At 35.2% G+C, this 17,991-nt stretch overlaps 1 protein-coding gene across 2 annotated transcripts in view; it reads right to left on the minus strand.

Annotated features, from left to right (window-relative positions):
- The window catches only part of cop1 (COP1 E3 ubiquitin ligase), a 29,215-nt gene extending 13,469 nt beyond the window's left edge, over positions 1-15,746 (minus strand). The window contains exons 1-13 of one of the 2 annotated variants that reach the window (XM_015355381.2): positions 15,516-15,746; positions 14,979-15,434; positions 13,516-13,575; positions 12,617-12,714; positions 12,078-12,142; positions 10,147-10,266; positions 8,442-8,510; positions 7,943-8,002; positions 7,275-7,366; positions 5,419-5,473; positions 4,242-4,356; positions 1,458-1,593; positions 734-877 (exon numbers count right to left, since the gene is read on the minus strand). In XM_015355381.2, the coding sequence (XP_015210867.1) occupies positions 734-877; positions 1,458-1,593; positions 4,242-4,356; positions 5,419-5,473; positions 7,275-7,366; positions 7,943-8,002; positions 8,442-8,510; positions 10,147-10,266; positions 12,078-12,142; positions 12,617-12,714; positions 13,516-13,575; positions 14,979-15,370 (1,406 nt within the window). In that variant the 5' untranslated portion in view covers positions 15,371-15,434; positions 15,516-15,746. Of the gene's footprint in view, positions 1-733; positions 878-1,457; positions 1,594-4,241; positions 4,357-5,418; positions 5,477-7,274; positions 7,367-7,942; positions 8,003-8,441; positions 8,511-10,146; positions 10,267-12,077; positions 12,143-12,616; positions 12,715-13,515; positions 13,576-14,978; positions 15,435-15,515 lie in introns of both variants that reach the window. The other variant, XM_006634662.3, reaches the window with a different exon arrangement.
- Positions 15,747-17,991: the final 2,245 nt, after the last annotated feature.

Below are 17,991 nucleotides of genomic sequence, written 5' to 3' on the forward strand. Positions count from 1 at the left end.
TATATCTATATAATTCATCCATCATCAGTAAGCTGCTTATCCCATCTGGAAAAGTAGCATGCCAGATGTTATCACAAAGGCACAGGGCAAGGCAGGACTGAGCACTGAATTTTCTTCTGCTGGACATGGAGGCCAGTCAATTGCAGGGTCAGAGAATAGACATTCAAGCCTAATGAGCATTTCTTTGGGAGGTGGGAGCGCTCATAAAAACCCATGTGAAAATGGAAAGAACAAGCAAGCTCCAAGAACACAGGCACCAGAAGCTGGACGCCTAAAGACCTAAAGCAGTGAGGCAACTGTCCTAAAAGCCATGCCAACGTTGCTCCCTTTTTAAAATCATAACACTTATAATTACCATATTAATTTAATTCTTAAACAGGTTAAACCTATTCAAGAGGCTTTACGACAGTGTGCCTGAAGCAAACAATTTAAACAGCTTTGGAGTTCATTAAGTAACTCAGAGCTGCATATAAAACAAGGTCAGCCCTGAATTATAGCAGGTATGATTTTTTTTTTAATGTTTCTTTTTGCTTCAAATGTCAACATTTTCCCTGTTTTGGCTTTCATATCAGCAAGCTGCATTTCTGAAAAGGCTAAAAGATTAGTGAAGGGATTAGCACCTATTAATTTATGCCAGCAAGAATGAATCTGAATATTTTTGTCAAGTTTTAAGATTAAGAAGTGGGAAAGTGTCAAAGTGGTTTCACGGAGTATGAATAATCAAAATCATTACCTGATTTTGGAGTTACAAGTCATCTCATTTACAGGATAATGAATGTCCACAGCATCCTGAATCACAGTTCCATACTCGTACACTTTAATTTTCTTTGTAACACCAGCAATGGCAAAATAATCACAGTCGCGGTCAAATTCAATACTGGAACACAAAATGGAAAAAAGAAAAGTTATCAAGTAGCCTACTGCTTCACAGTCCTGACTGTTAGCACTGTGATGTTTTAAAACACGTATGGATTACCAGTGACGCGAAATTATGTTGGTACTGATAAAACCTGAGAAAAGGTTGAATACATGTAAAAGAGGATATTTTTTTGAATATTTTGTTTGACACTTAACAAAAGAATGAAAGCACAATATATACCAAAATAAAGAAAGCTTTGTAGAACAGAAGAAAAACAAGTAAATTATGCTGTTATACAAGACTGCCACCATCTGACCAAAAATTATCTTTAGAATTTGAAGCACTATCCATTGTAGCTTTAAAACCTTATCTGTAATCTGAAATTCAGATCTTCAGATAAATTAGAGAACATTAGCCTATATACCTCATTTATTAATCAGCTGACTGATAATTCTATATGAGAAATGTGTTGTTCTTTAAGTTTTGATTAAATATAAATCAGTCCAGTTCATAATTTGATAATACTGGTAGCTGGAACAAAAAACAAATCAGATCCCATTTATTTCTTCATATCTGTCTTTAAAAAATGTTACTGTACCTGGAGACAATACTGGAACTACTGTAGAGATCACTGGCGTAAGATAATGTTGCAAGTGGTCTTACGGAATTGTAGCGAGTGAATTTGGAAAGACACTCCATAAAATCATCAAGCTGGTTTGTAGTCCTGCTTTCATCTGAGAAAGGACATTACAGAAAAAAAGCAGAATAATATTTATACACTGTCAAGGCACTTTTTCTACACAAAGCTTGCTCAATATTACTGAAACGTATGAGTTTTTCCAATTTAAACACCTTGAAACCCACAACAGACAATACTAGAAATAATGCCAGCAAAGTGCAGCTTTTCTTTATAACTTTGGAAAACTGTATTAGAAATCATTTTTGATTTGTAACTTCAGCCTCTTTGTGTATTTTATCTTACTTTGCACATAATTATACAAAATAACGCATGGCCAAGTCACATGCATTTTTCAGGCTTTGGCACAGTGCAATGGAGATATATGATGGACAGGCCACCTTATTCATCAGACACGAACCTAAGAGAGAACCCCTGGGAAGCAGTGGATTGGCATGTGAGCTAATGGGATCCATGACCATGTACACTTGCTGAACGGCACACAGCCCTTCTCACAGAGCATGATTTCCCAGAGAGAATTAAACACTCTTGTAAATTTGCTGCCACAGTGTACACTGCTTGAAGCAAATGGAGGCAAGAGATAATGGACTCATTTGTTGAATAAAACTGACCCCTGCAGTACATTAATGTCTTTTTCTTCCCGGGATGTAAATTAATGCATTTTGCTCATTTAGGAAAATATTATGCTAAACTCATTAGCTGTGTTGTTTTCAAGCCTAATACTACAAAAATAACCTCTAAAAATGGGATAGCTTGTACAGTATTACCTGTAGCAGGATTAATGAATTGATAATGCATAGATACATAGTGCCTATACAAAGTCTACATACCCTTTCCAGGCTGAAATCAAGACATGTATGCACTGTAAGACAACTTCCCAAGTCAAATACAAATATGCAAACATTCTGAAAAGTAAAAATGAAAGCCCAAAGCTAAATTTAGCCAGGAAATTGGTGTTGATGCTCCTACTTTTATAATGTCCTATTCTAGTATTTTGGCTGCAGTTATTAGATAAACACCAATGCCACCCTTGTTTTGTTGTTTTTTTTGCACTGGGGAGGTTTTGTCACTGCTCATGACTACAAATCAGATACCCCAACGATTTTAGAATGTACATGTGTTTGCTCACTTGCGACTGATTTTACTAGGTTTCTATGATGGATTTAATTCAAGGCACACTGGGCTACACGGTATGTGGAAAAATGAAGGGTACACTCTCCCCCCGAGTTAGGCAAATTCGATTTCATGCAAAAATGTGCTATGGTTTCCACAAGAACATTTGCTAGCTACAGAGAGTTTACATTACATGTGTGGTGCAAGCTGTGTGGCGCGTTTCTTCCACGCGTGATTAGAGCAGAGTAAGCATAATGAGCTCTCCACCAAGACTACACCCTGCTCTGCACTTCACTCTCACTTTGCTTTCGGGCACATGTGGTAACTAATGCATCTTATCCAGCGCTCTTTCATACGAATATTATGAGGAGCCTACATTGCAATCATGTCAGAGACGCACCGAAAACATTATTTTTAACTGTGCATTTTTTGTTTAATGACTAAACAATACTCTATACAGTAATAAAATGGTCATTATCATTTCCTATACTGTATATTTTTTAAGTTCATGTTATACCTGTTCATTAGTCTAATCATTAGGTTTAAAAATGTGTTTTTTTTATTCATCATTATTTCATTTTTCTCTCCCTATATAAACAGGGGAAGCTTCCTTTCTTTCTCAACCTCTTGGATTGCCATCTGTTGTTGCGATTTTGTCTCTTGCTCACTACCACCCTTCGTGATCAGCAAACACACCTGTTAACCATGAGTGGACAATTAACCCTAATAAGCCTGCAATTCTGCTCTCCTGTCTCTCTTGCTTCATTTACAGACACAGCTAGGGAAAATATGGTAGGATCACTGCAATTTTATAGAGAATTACCATTCTTATGTGTTCATGCAACTTGCAAAAGATTTGGGCCAAGTAAAAATGTGAGAAACCGAACCCACACATTACATTAATGCACTCTGCATTTTAACACTGGTTCACAATATAGTAACATTTTACATTGAATTCAAATGGACATTATATGAAAATGCACTAAAAATAAAACTGAATCATTCCTTAAAATCCTAAATCCTACTGTAAAATGTAACTGCTTTCTATAGCTGCAATTAAATTCAAGTGAGACCATCTCCTGCTATGCCCCCAAGCTCTGGAACTCTTTGCCCAAGGATATTAGAGAGTCACCTTCTCTAACTCCTTCAAATCTAGACTCAAAACCTTCTTCTTCAGAAAAGCCTTTACTTAACTGGTTCCATTCTTCACCCCTCTGCTCTTCTTAATACCACCTTCCACAGTCTCCTCTATTGTTATTTTGGTATTGTTGTAATTATAATTGTGTCCTATCTTGTGAAATCTTCTTAATTATAGTTGTAGTCTTCTTATTTATTGTTATTGTCATCCTGTAAAGCGCTTTGAGAAGCTACCTTTAAAGGCGCTATATAAAATAAAGTTTATTATTATTATTATTAACACAGAGTTCTCAGCTCTATCAGATGAGAACCAGATTTTCACATGGCACCTCAGCAGAGGTGTAGTGAGGTGCCATGAACTGTAATTGGTTAATCAGTCTTGGTTTATGGAGTAAATCGGGTTGCTTAAAAACAATGAGGGGCACAGTGACTTACCCGTTATCCTAGACATCCTGTTAGAGAAGTAGCACTGCTCCAGGTCCTCAAAGTGAGCTGTAAGTCTCTTCCGCCGCGATGCCAGGGTGCTGTTATACCAGGGCTGCCTCTTTCCCTGACAGGATAAATGACTTTACTAGCGCTGCTTACAAGACACGAGCCACTGTTTTCAGTTAAAAATGAATGCTCTGTAATATATACCATTTTTAACAAGCAACAGTTTGTATGACCACTTCATAATTTAAGTAAAACGTGTTTTTTTTCCTCTACCCTTCAATGAGGATGTAAGGAAGGATGCAGTGGGCTGCTACCTGCTATCCTTTTCACATCATACTGAATCTGTTCATTTTGCGCAGTATACAATGATATGATTTCGAGACAAATTAGTGAGAAAGATATGCAACAAACCTATTTGTTACTAGTTCCTGATTATCTGTAATTCTGAGTGTAGAATGTTTGGAATCGCTACCTGCTATTCAATAACCGGTGATGTGAAAGTAAAAAAAAAATTATATTATTAAAAAAACTTCACTGGAAATTAGCATAAAATATGTAATAGGAATACACAAGTACAAACCTTAAGGATTCGGTAAGTATTTAAATAGATTAACCATGCCATTCATATATATTTAGGACTGGCTGTAAGACTAATACTTGTGAATTCAATGAAAAATACGGAGCTAAGGCAGTCACAAATTTTACATGATAGTTGCCGTGTTACTTCTCATTTCTGTATATCTCAGTGACAGATTATATATATATAAAACTGATTTCATTCTAAATGATAAGAAAACAATTTAAACAATCATGAGAAAACCCAGTGTTTCTATGAAACGTCTTCAACACATACAAAATCTGTAAATTAAATCTAAGAGAACACCACTAAGAATTCCATCTTTAGCAGATGACCAAACGCCCCTCTCACAAGCAGCAACTGACTAGGTCCTATTCAAGCAACCAAATACCTACGGTCTTGAAGTCCCTGAACTGGAGAACATGCATGCTTTACTCTCCGTTTGTTTTTATTCCTTAATCTTTGTGCAATAATCCATTAAATAAGCTAGTAGTTACATTTTGCATGTTAAACACAATGTGCTTAATTTCTGCAACAATGCCACAGTAGGATTTCCTAAGGAAGTTTATAAAGGTGAAAATATGACTTTCAAAAAGCACATACCTGGGAACTACCGCTGAATCCTGGCGGTTGTATGTATTCTGTGGAATCTATAATACTACTGAACAAAAAAGAATACAATCAAGCAAGTGCTTCAGTTGAATCTAATATAACTTTTCTCAACATACAAGCAGATACAAAACCAAAAAGCAGAGGTGTTCTGGCTCACCACACTACTAAGAATACTGGAAAAAAATAGATTTGGCCCACCTTGATAATTAGATTATAGGTGACTGATGTTTTAAAAATTCTATAATTTATTTTAAGGATCCCACAGACTCAGGTTTAATCATGTGACTTAAGAGATAGTTGCAGATTTCGAAAAACCACTCTGTAAATTGTCTCCTGATTTATGTCCTCTGGTGCTAAACTTGATTTCCACTTGTGTTTTTATATTGCTACTGATCTGAAATATGTTTCCTGTGTTGACTTAGTTAATGCCCCTCAGAATTCTTAATAACTTGGTCTAGAATCCACAAGCTTCTCTGTACTGAGATAAAAAGATTTAGTTTCTTTAGTCTATAAGAGTATGACAATCCTTTAAGACCAGGAATACATCTGGCTGCTTAACTTTGTAGTGTTATAGATGTGAAATGACAGGAACCATATTTCAAAGATATCCATCTAATAAAAATACAACTGTACATTTTTAACAAAGTGAAGATATTAAAAACTCTTAGTATGACTCAGTGAAAGAACCTGGTAGTAATGGAATATTTAAGTATTTTTGTTGCCAGAATCTTTTAGATTCTATCAAATTATGATAGTTTTGTTAATTGCATACATTCATGGTTATCTGTACAACTACAAAGGGGGCTAGCACCAAGTCTGAAAATGATATTGGGTCTTCATGTGGCTGTATTTTGATATGTGAACACAAAAGTACAGTTTTTTCTATTTTTTAGCAGTGGGAACCTAACAGGAAACGTGTGCATGTGTTGTCAGCTCACGTCAAAAAAGATTTAAAAAAAAACTTCCCTCTGCTGTATGAAAGGAAGCTGAATGAAACTCGTGACTTATTTATATTTTAAACCACAAGCTTATGCTGCAATATTGTTTATGTCCAAATGCAGCAAAGCATGTCAATCAATTTTCTGGAAGTTCTTGACTATCTGAAATGAACTCGCTGCTGTATATAATTAAAGCTGCAATAAAAAAAGAAACAAAAATATCTATTCAAGACCTACAAAAAGTCTTATATTAATAATGTTTTTATTATTTCATTATTTTTAAATTACTACAGCACAACTGAGAAATGCTTTTAATTAGCCAAAATGGAATCCGCAGTTTGAGCACTCAGATACAACTTAGTCACAGTGTATTTTTACATTAGTTTGATGTTCTCATCAGTGTACAATCAGTGCCTTAAAGGCACCTTAATTTCCATACTAATCATTACTAGGATGAGGTATATTATGCAGAAAAAAATTTAATTACAGCATTTTATGGCTGCACTCATTTTCATCTTAATATAGAATTTGTCCCTCTTCCTTTTAATGCATGGAAAAATAATTCATAATTCACTATTTGATTCCTATGATAACGCTGAAAAACATCCAGGAACAAGCATGCATTTACTCCATTACCTAATTTACAGCATTATTTGGAATACCTCTTGTATAAAAACACATTTACACCAACATTAGGAGACACTGCAAAAATTCACCATTTAAATTAAGATTGTATCTATTTTTTTCTATTTAATATGAGCAAAATCAATGTGGCAAAAATTATTAATACATATCTGCAATGTGCTAATGTTTTGTAATCAAAAGTTAATCTTCTTACAGACATTTGGGTCAAAACACTTAAAAATACATGCTGAAAACAAATTCACTGATTAATGAGATCCACATTACCTATGTGAGGGCGAAGGAGCTTCAAACTGAGGAACAGTGCTGTCCAGATTATGGTCCACATCACTCACTGGGGAATACAACCCACTCATTTCCTGAAAAAGAACATGCTAAATTTTCATTTCAAAACAGAGAAATTACCACTAAAATTATGTTTTTAGCACATTTTTTGCACTCTTTTTTACAGCCTCAACGGGTCGAATAATGAGAGATAAGAAAAATTAAATGAACACATTTAACAGGAAAATTCATGAAAAACTAAAAGTTATAAACTAAATAAATGTTTTTCCAAACAAAGCTAGATTTACAGTTTTCTAGAAAATAGTCAAAACTAGTAATAATTCTAATAATTCTCAAGAATTTCCATATGAGTGACAAGCCTGGGTCTAAAAATTCTTAAAATTAAGCAAAAGTGAACATCTTACACACATCTTAACCTTCCTTTTTGTTCTGTAATTAACTCAAACCACAACCAAAGTATGATCATATATTTCCTATTTAGCATAACTAAAGTACCAGGAACATTTTCTATTTCCATGATTCCTAAAGCAAAATAATGCAAGAAAGTCAAAATGGCAAACTAACATGCCTGAAATTAAGGAATAATCTAGTTTATAAATAATACTGAAAAGTATTTCTCCCACTCCAATTAATCCATCTCTTTTTCTCACCTCAACTCGTTTAATGTCTTCTTCCAAAAAGTTCAGCTCTTTCTGTAGCTGTTCCAGTTGCTAACAAAGTAAAGAGATGAAGGACATAAATATATTTTATCCACTTAATACACTGTCACTTCTGAGACACTGACATAACTGCTGGGGTTAGACAACTAGACTCAGTAAGCAGGAGTGCAGTACCATTAGCTTCTTTTATAGTTAGTATTTTAAAATAGTGAAGTGTTCTATTCCATGGGGGAGTAATATTGCTTATACTTGCGTTGTGTTTCACTTTATAATTATCAAGACATTTAAAATTGTTAAATAAGAGAAATGACTGTAATCCAGCATTTTTTAATTACCTAAATATCTGTCATATACGATAAAACATGCTTATGTCACGTTCCCATACAATAATGAAACAAACACTACAATATTTCAAATATCATTGTCTCTATCTTCATATAATACAATTATGTTTCAGCAACGAGAAATGATTAAGAGTGAAAAATCTTACTTCACGTTTATTTCTTCTGGCTTCCTTAAGGAATTCCATTAAAATTTGGAGCTGTGCTGCTTGAGATTCCTTTTGAAAAAAAAGAAATGAAGCTAGCAAAAATAAGCAACAACTTTTTTCAATATAGGAAAGTCTTGTAAGTGTCTGTTACTAATGATTAGATGTTGAGCCATTTGTTTGCAAACATCCTTACCGAAGATCCAAATCTGAACAAGAAAGTGAACTAACAGTATGTAATGAATCACAATTAAAACCTGAACATTTCTTATCCTAGCAAGAAGGACATTTTATGGGTTGTTAAAGAGTTTAATGAACATAATGTGAACTACAACTAAATGTTAAAATATAATTAAAATGTTAACTATAAAACATTAAGTACAGAGAGTAGAAAACTAACCAAATCAATGATAAGATTTATTCCAATGGACAAGCTATTCAAAAAAGAAAACATAAAAAAACACAAATCAGATCGAGAAGATGCCAGAGCTTTTGGTCATAGCAACAAAACACCCTGTCACCCATGGAATGCAGAACAGTGGGAGAACACAATAAACCGGAACCAGCCGAGCAAAAATTGCATGGAATGGAGTAAACAAATACTGTGACTAGACACTGATGGTGAATACCATGTAGAGTTAGTTTAACTACTCTCAAAATGTCACAGGAAGCCAGTTCAGGGACTCCAAGACAGTAGGTATCCCTTGCATGGGACCTAGTGAGGTTTCTAGCTGATCACCTCTAAACATACTGTAACTTAAATAATGTTTTAAGGAGTCTTGGAAGTACAACATGTTAATAGTTGATCCCCATAAAAAAAAAACAAATGCATGAACCAGTGTGCATCTGCTATAAGACAGAAAAAATGATGTATTGACAATATTCTGCATGAAGTTAAAAGTCATTCCAGGATCAAATTAATTCTAATTTGAAACTCAAGCACTGGGAAAGTCACATTACTGTTTTTTTTTAATGGGAGGAACTCAATAAGATGAAATTATCTGAATAATGATGCCAAAAAATATGATCGAAACTTATATTTAAACTTCTCTTTGAAGTTTGCAGACAATACCAAAATAGGAGGATTAGCAAACACTGCAGAAGCAGCAAAGGAAATTAAAAAGATTAATCCAATACTGGAGAATCACTTGGCAGGTGACATTTTACTTACACATGCCAAAGAGTATTACATGCAAGTGACAAAAAAAAACTATAAACACTAAATCCTGAACCTGAAGAAGTTACTTATGAAGCCTTAGGGTTTTATGTTGACATATCATTTACATTAATATGGGGGAGCAATTAAGAAAACCCTATAAAATATTATGATATATATGATCTAAGGATTTAAATCAAGGTTGTTTGATTAAAATTAGATAATGCAGTACTGAGAATATTGAGTGTAACTTTGGTCACCATGTTATAAAAACATCTAAAAGAGCAGCCAGAGAAGAAGGAAGGAAATGAATTTTTAGGATTTTAAGGAAGACTAAGAGAGGACCTTAGTATTGTAAAGCTTCAATGGCACTGATAAACCAGTGGACTTCATCAGAATAAACACTGAAATATGAACCAGAGAACATGACTGCAAACTACATGGAAGTACATTTAAAAACCAAGAACAGGTGATATGTTTTTATACAAAGGTTTGTGATACTGTAAATACTTTCTACAAAACAAGGTAATGTCAGCACTATGGACACCATACCGCTTCGAGCTGTTTCTTTTTCTGTACAAGAAGCTCCAGCATAAAATTCACATTTGCAAGATCCAGATTTTCTTGATCTGTACCCAGCACATCTTGGAAAACTTGCCATCTATGCCCATTCTGAAAAGAAAAATAAATTTAGTACATACAAAACATCACACAGTACCTCATCATCATATGCCAGTGCTTTAATCTAATGAGAAATGCCCATTTTAATTTTGTAAAAAAATAATCACATTTTTGGAAGAATCCAGATTATTTTTCTCCATCTGTCCTGGTGGCTACAGATTTCCAAAACAAAGAGTCAGTAATGGAACACAGAGCAGGAAAGAAAGATGAATCCATTTCCAGCTTTTTAGCCTCAAGATACAAAAAATGGTTTTCACATGTTTAGTTTCACATGAAACTGTATTAGCTCAGATATGTTGGAAGTAATGCCCGTACCTTGGTATGAAAAAAATGTTAACTCAATAGGCATCGACAACACCGCTCACTGTGTAATCATGTTACATTTAAGCAAAATCTGTTTGGGTGACATCTGGCTGATATTTTCCTTGTCTTTCTTTGGGCCACAGAGCTCAATTTCTTTATTGCTTTACCGTCTCACCCAGATTTATACCCCAATGAAACAGGAACAAAAAATGTTTTCCATAATAAAACACACGAGTTAAAGATTGGATCAAGTCTTCCTTAATAAACAACTAAAAATGTTATACTGTAATTGTAACAGCAAACACAAAATAAGGCTATATTTGTCCATTTCATTCCAGGAAACACAAAGGTTACATTTGCCCAGACTTTCAAGTATTGTTTTTTTTTTAATAAAATGTATAAAAAACAAAATTACATTCTACATTCATCTGCACGAATGTGGCATTCATGGCCAGGTATGAAGGAAGAAGTCCCTTCTGAAGGTAAACTACAAAAGGCAGTTATGTTTGGTGTAAAAATGGTGAACATCATGCTGCGTAATGTTCTAATCACTGTGAAATAGTGAAGGGGTCTGTTGTTTTAGGGTTTTGACTCATAACATCATATATATAGGGGCAAATTAGACAAACAACTGGATTCCTCTGCCAAGAACCTCTATCTTGGTCAGAAATAGACATTCCAGCATGACAATGATCAAAAGCATATATCCAAATTAGCAATGCAATGGTCAAGTGCACTTTACAAATGGAAATCACAGTATTGAAAAGGATCAAGAGCAATTCTGTCTGAAGGAGTGGTAAAGAATTGCCCTAAAAAAGTACCATAAGATCATGGAACACTATAGAGGGCATTAATCCAATCCAGAGGAAGACTTATAAAATACTAACTACAGGAGTATAACCCTTGCTTAACCTCCCGGCAATTTTCAGATGGTTCACTAAGCCTACGACATTTTACCAGGTAACACAGGGCAAACTCCACATGGAGTTCATTGCTGGTTTATTAATAAAAATTGACATTTTAACTAGCATTCGTTTTACTGGGAAAAACAACTTTTTTTTTCTAGGAGATTAAAGAAATGGCAGAACTCCAAACTTTGTGCATGATTTTTGCCACCTCAGTAAATGCTTTCAATGTGATCTTTAAGTAATTTGTCCATAACATATGCTAGAACTCTTCAGTTTTCCCACTTGTGCATTTTGCGTTCCAACAGTCACAAAATACTGCTGGTTACTGCCATTACTGGGTTGATCGTCTCCTTTTTTAAATATTTTTCAGCAACACATTTTAACCCCAAGTGCTGACATGGCATTTTTACTGGCTCCAAAGTTTTACAGCCCAATCATAAACCAAAACATTTGCTGTGTAAAAAAATGTGAAGTCAAAAATCCAGATACAGGAGAGCCAATGATTCCAAATTTGTAAACAATTTAGAAACTTTATCAAAAGCAATTTCTGTATACACAAAATACAAAAAATAGTTGGAACTGAATTCTCACCGGATGGTCCAGTTTAAGACGTTTTTCTTCTGATCTCTGTTTCTGTTTGAGGATAAGTTCATTCACTACTCAGGTGTGGAAACAAGAATGAAAATCAACAGAAAAACAAAAAAATATGAAGCCTTTTAATCTCAACGATATTCACACAGTACACTTCAGTTGGTGTAAAGAAAAACTGTTTTCCTCCAGAGACCAGTTATAAAATAGGATCCTTTTACCAAAATATACTCTACTGCATACTTAAACAGAAATGTTGTAAACTGTAAAAGCTTCGCATTAGAGGAGGACTTTTGATTTTCACTTTATTTAACAAATTCCAGCTCTCTTCTCTGGCAATCTCATCCCACTGATGGACAATTACCTTAATGTTAACTGTATTTATTTGTACATACTTAGCAGAATATTTGGTCTCAAACAAAGAACAAAAATATTTTGTTATCAATAAATGTATTTTACTTCCACAACCAGACGGATGTGGATTGCATCGATGGGGGTTCAATAAATGCATTGTCTTTTCATTTAGACATTACTGGACTTACCTAGAAAATTGGGGAACAGCTGATCCACATTATCAATAATATAATTACACTTTGGGCACCTGTTGCTGTCTTCCAAACTCTGCCGAATACACTTGTAACTAAAAGAAATGCACACCAGTAAAAAAAATGCTGACAAACGGTGCATAAAAAACAGACTTTTTCATCACTGTTCATTTAAAATATAAGATGATTACATATTAAAAAAATACTCTAATTCCTATGTTCCCAAAAACATTTTACTGCACATTTAAGTTCTAAAAACAACAATAAAAGCACAAGCTTAGAGCATATAGCTCTGTGCAATAAAATTAAGATTTAGCATATCCTAAAACCCATTTGTATAAAAATGCACTCTGTGTTAATCACAAAATGATTATAGGGAAATAAAACTTACATTTTTATAAAACTTCCAAAACCCACCAGTACTGACAAAAATGAGACAGACTGAATCCAACAATTACATTTTCCTACAATAAAAAGCACTGTCTACAACTAGAATAGACTGCAGCAATTAAGGAATCTACTAATAGCATACACGTCAAGCAGTTCACTAGTAGTACAGTAGATTATCATTACCAAAAAAGCTACTTTAATAGCGTTTATCAAATAAATCATGAAGTCAGCATAAAACATTCAGATACTGAAGGTGCTTAGTATGGCAAGTCTCAAATGAAGAAACTATGTGACAGAAATTTTAACTTAACTTTTCACATGTGATTTCTGCTGTACTTTGTTAACGTAGCTTTGCACTTTCTCTATTAAGGTAGTTGTGAAACTATGCTGAGTAATGCAGAATAATACATAAAAGAGCTAATTAAAATCCCAACTAATGCTACCTTAAGTGCACCACAAATTTTTTGATACATTTTTCTTCTTTTAATGCTTAAATGATTACTTACCAAAAGCTGTGCCCACATTTTGTCATATGAGCTTCCTCAATCATTTCAAAACAGATTGGGCTGAAAAAAAGGTTCACATTAAAAACAATTCAAATCATATTGCAACAGATTATTTAATTTACACAATTCACTAAAGCTAGTACAGTCTATATTTTTAAAGATCACCACACTTTGCACAAATGAGACTTCACGATCATTAAAAACGAACACGGATATATTGCTATAATTAAATAGAATATGTATGGGCCTTTAGAAAACAGTACCAAGCACTATATAGCACATTTCCTTAAGATACAAAATTAGAAAAAACAAAACAAAAACGAGAGTTAATCATTTATTGTACAATACAGTATAGAGCGGATTTATGGTGGTAAGGAGGTGTGCAATTGGAAGACACAATAATGTTTTATTGCTGAAGGACCATGAAAATGGCATATAACAACTGAATTATCTTAAGCTCTCAACAATAGTCAGAAAAGAAATTTGTTCCTAAATAAAAAAAAATCATGGACAAAAAAATAACATGCTAATAATTATGTAGGCATCACATAAAAGTAGGACATAATGTCAAGACTTTGCAAAGCCAAAAAGAACAAACATTAAGCAATCAGCCAGTCCTGAAAGATTGCGACAGGTTTAACACATCACGTTTGACAGTGATCAGCAACGTACGGGCACTGTCTTAATCCTGGGGTGCAAGAGGTACTGTACTTTGTAAGAACAAAAGAAAACTTTTTTTTGCCGAAAAGGCAAAGAGGAGGAAAAACCTTCCATTTTCACTGTGGCATCCCGAACGTTTGTTGACATCTGACAACCAAAAACCAACTACTGTGTTGTGTAAAGCAGGAAATTAGTTTGGCTTGCTTAGTACTAAACTGCCATTTTCAGGAGAGAGAAAAAAAAACGTGACCAATTCAGACCAGACAAATGTTTGACCTACAACATCCATTCATTCGAATAAAGACAAACGTGTACCAGTAAACGCAGTAACTCAGCTGCAGGCAGGAATACACATTATTGTATAGCCCACAAATCCAGAATGTAAAGCTGTCGCCAAAAAAATGCATCTAAATGGGGCTGAATCTATTTTTTTAATTTTGACCATTATGCTGTCGTCTGTAATTTCAAATCCTCGTCGAACTCGAAAATGTCCTACTCAAAAACATAATAACTACAAATGTCTGATGGGAGATGATTGATTTTACGAGCTGATGTTGGGTCCCGTTTCGCACAATGTTTCAATAGTGCAGATGAGAGTAATTACGTGTTGTACTATTTATAAAATGGGGAATATATATATATAAACATTCAGGGGGCAAAAAACACAATACCAAAAACCAGCACCGGTATCTTAATTTCTTCACTTTCAGAACAATCCAAAAAAATGCCTCAGTCGGCATGATTCATGTCGGCCTTATGGAATTTAAATGCCCCCCCTCAAAACAACAACAAAAATAACTCACCACACAAAGTCGTTGCTCTTGTCTTCGTACGAGTTTATGAGGCCATTGCAAAGGGGTGTTGGAAGAGGACGTTTTCTGCTGCTTCCAGAGGACGAGCCGGGTCTGGCCAGAGAAGCTGGAGTAACTCGGGAAGTAGGGATCCCCAAAGCGGCCACAGGTAACCCCTCGGCTCCACTTCCCAGTGTCCGTGAAGAGACAACATTTGCAGAATTGGTCCCATTACTAGTGTTACCACTCCCGCTGCTTGTGTTTCTGGCATTATTGCTGCTACTGGTGCTGCTGCTGTTGCTGTTGCTGTTGCTGGTGGTGGTGGTGCTGCTGCTGCTACTGCTACTCGTCCCAGGCCTTGAGCCCGCCGCTCCTCCAACCTGCGGCTTTCGGGGGGTTGACATAACTCGAGGCCGCTGCTCCAACTCCGCTCTGGCAGGCCGCAGGCTCCTGCTCACTGCATCCGGGCTGCAAGGTTTAAAGACTTAGAAACTCAGGAGAAAGACACAACCCCCCCCCCCCCCCCAAAAAAAAAAAAAAAAACCTCACCAGCAGTCACTCCGATCGGGTTATTTCAGGGAATGCGATCAGGCTGTTGAAACTGTCGAAAGCTATCACTTTCCTGAAAGACACGGAAAGGAGCTAAACAGCAAATCCTGCGAACAAAGCTCCGCTGCCAAACCGAGACTTGGAAACTACAAGCGATCTCCCCGGTTACAGAGCAGTGCGGGACCGCACAGCTGCCACCTTTGCGCCGCTGCGTCAACACGCAGGACTTCCCACGTACAGGTACAAAAAAAATAGCGGGACTTCGTAAGTCACGTAAAACATCCATTTGGTTTAAATTACATTTGAAGAGGATAGGTGTTTTTTTTTTTATATACAACCTATTCACACAAAGTAGGGATATACGGTATAATTACTTGAGCTGTAGGCCTATAGTGTGCAGTACTTATATATACACAACACCCATTCATTTCGAGGGAAGAATTTATTATCACGACGACAGGCTGGTAACGCTTTTCTTGTTTTGTAACTAGTCTTAATAAAAAAAAATATACCCATGGATTATGTATGTCAACTTAATTTTAATGCAAAAAAGTTACATTGCAAATGTTGAAATGCCACGACAGTTTTATTGCAGCTCTATTTGATAACGGAAAAAGCGGTTATTTTGATTTTTTTTCCAACCAGAAAGGTTACAACAAAAGAGGTTATTCGAAAAATAACAACAAACCACATATATGTGATGGTAATGACTCATTTCGACACATGTGCAGATTAGTTGGTCACAACTTTCTGAAATAATCATAAATAATATTGAAAAATAACCCTTCATTGCATGTTTCTAATAATACCGGGAATATCCACATGAGGGCGATATGTACTCAAAAATACAGTGCAATTAAAACACGTATACTTCAAAATAATTGTACAAAGAGCTATAAAATACATTGTGTCATACAATTATTGATTTTTATACTACAGCTGTGCTACCGATGGCTTAATGATGATTTTCGAAAGTATTTTGGGAACATTTGCAGATGATGCTTATATTAAGATGTAATGGATTAAGATGCTTTCTTTCTTCTTATCACAGTAGGTGTGCGTACTTGTCCTTTCTGAATAAGTAAATATTTATAAAGACATGTAAATGAAATTTGAGCCATGAAAGAAAAATACAATGTAATCAAATGAACATGTCAAAAATTGTACCTATGTTGTATAAAAACATTATATTTTTGGTTTTATTAGCTGTTTTCTCCTGTATGAACTGTATTCCCGCATTAAATTTTCTCAGTTTTAACACAAGGTGGCGAGCTTGTTTCTTTTTGTGTTTTATTACTTTATATTCATGTATAGAGGAAAACTACACAAACAGCAACACGTTCAGTTGCAGGACAAGCTACAGTACGTAGCAGCAAAGTACAGTTTATTTGTTCTGTCAGCAATAGGTCTCCTCTGTCCACAAAATGAAGAGTGAGCATTTTCTTGCATTTTTCATTACAATATAGCAGGTGAAACAGCTTGTATGGTCCAGCTTTAAGATTCTGCAGCACTTTTATTTTATTTTTTTGTAGTGTCTTTTTGCTTTGGCTAAGTCTCTCCAGAAGCTGAAACTGTCCTCTATCATAATTACTCATATACGTTTTTTTGTTGTGTCTATGGTAATACTTTCTAATTCTCCCAAAAGGTCTTTTTGAATGCAACATCACAAAATATTGTTTTTCTCCCCATACATTAAGATGCTAAACTTAAATAATTTATATTTTGTTTGTTTTTTTGTATCTCCTCTAAATTAAGTAGCTGAGGTATTTTTTTCTTAACAGTTGTTGTTTTTAGGTAGTGGAATTTGGGCACATTGTGATGGTGGGAGATCAGGTCTGCTCTAAAACCCCTTTGAGTTTTCAGAGAGGTCTCTCTAACAAAACAAAGGTGGGCTGGGAGGAGTGCCGAAGGTTCTGTGTGGGGAGTGTCTAAACAGACCATTTATAAATACCCAAATTGTGGAAATGAAGCCATGTTGTGCTATGGGTAAGAATTTCTAACAAGGCAGGCAAGGTTAATTCTAGAAAACAGCTTTTAATAGGAGAAATAAATTCTAGTCCCCAATGTTTGCATTTCTATCATTGTTTAAATAAGAATGCGTATCCTTTAGCTCTCATCTCAGCTCTGAGTTAATATTTTAAAGCAGTTATTTTGAAAGGTAGGCAACTTTGACACAGTAAGTGCCTCTTTGGCAGCACATAAGAAAAAGTGGACCACCAGTGGTTTATTTTCTGATCTCTCAAGGGGCCAGTACCTCAAACCCATATCATGATAAAAATTCTTGCTGGCAAGTGCAAAATTAATGGAAGTGTTCCAAGCTGAGCCATAAAAGCCCTCCTGAATCTGCCACAGGGTCCTGTTTTGTCAGATATGACTGAATCTCCCACATCTTATTAATTTGCCCTCTCCTCCAAGGCACTTCTTCAAAAAGTCTTTTCCTTTCCTCATTTTCATTGAAATCTGACCCAAAAGAGTA

This window comes from Lepisosteus oculatus, chromosome 9 (assembly GCF_040954835.1).
Source record: "Lepisosteus oculatus isolate fLepOcu1 chromosome 9, fLepOcu1.hap2, whole genome shotgun sequence".
NCBI classification, from domain to species: domain Eukaryota; kingdom Metazoa; phylum Chordata; class Actinopteri; order Semionotiformes; family Lepisosteidae; genus Lepisosteus; species Lepisosteus oculatus.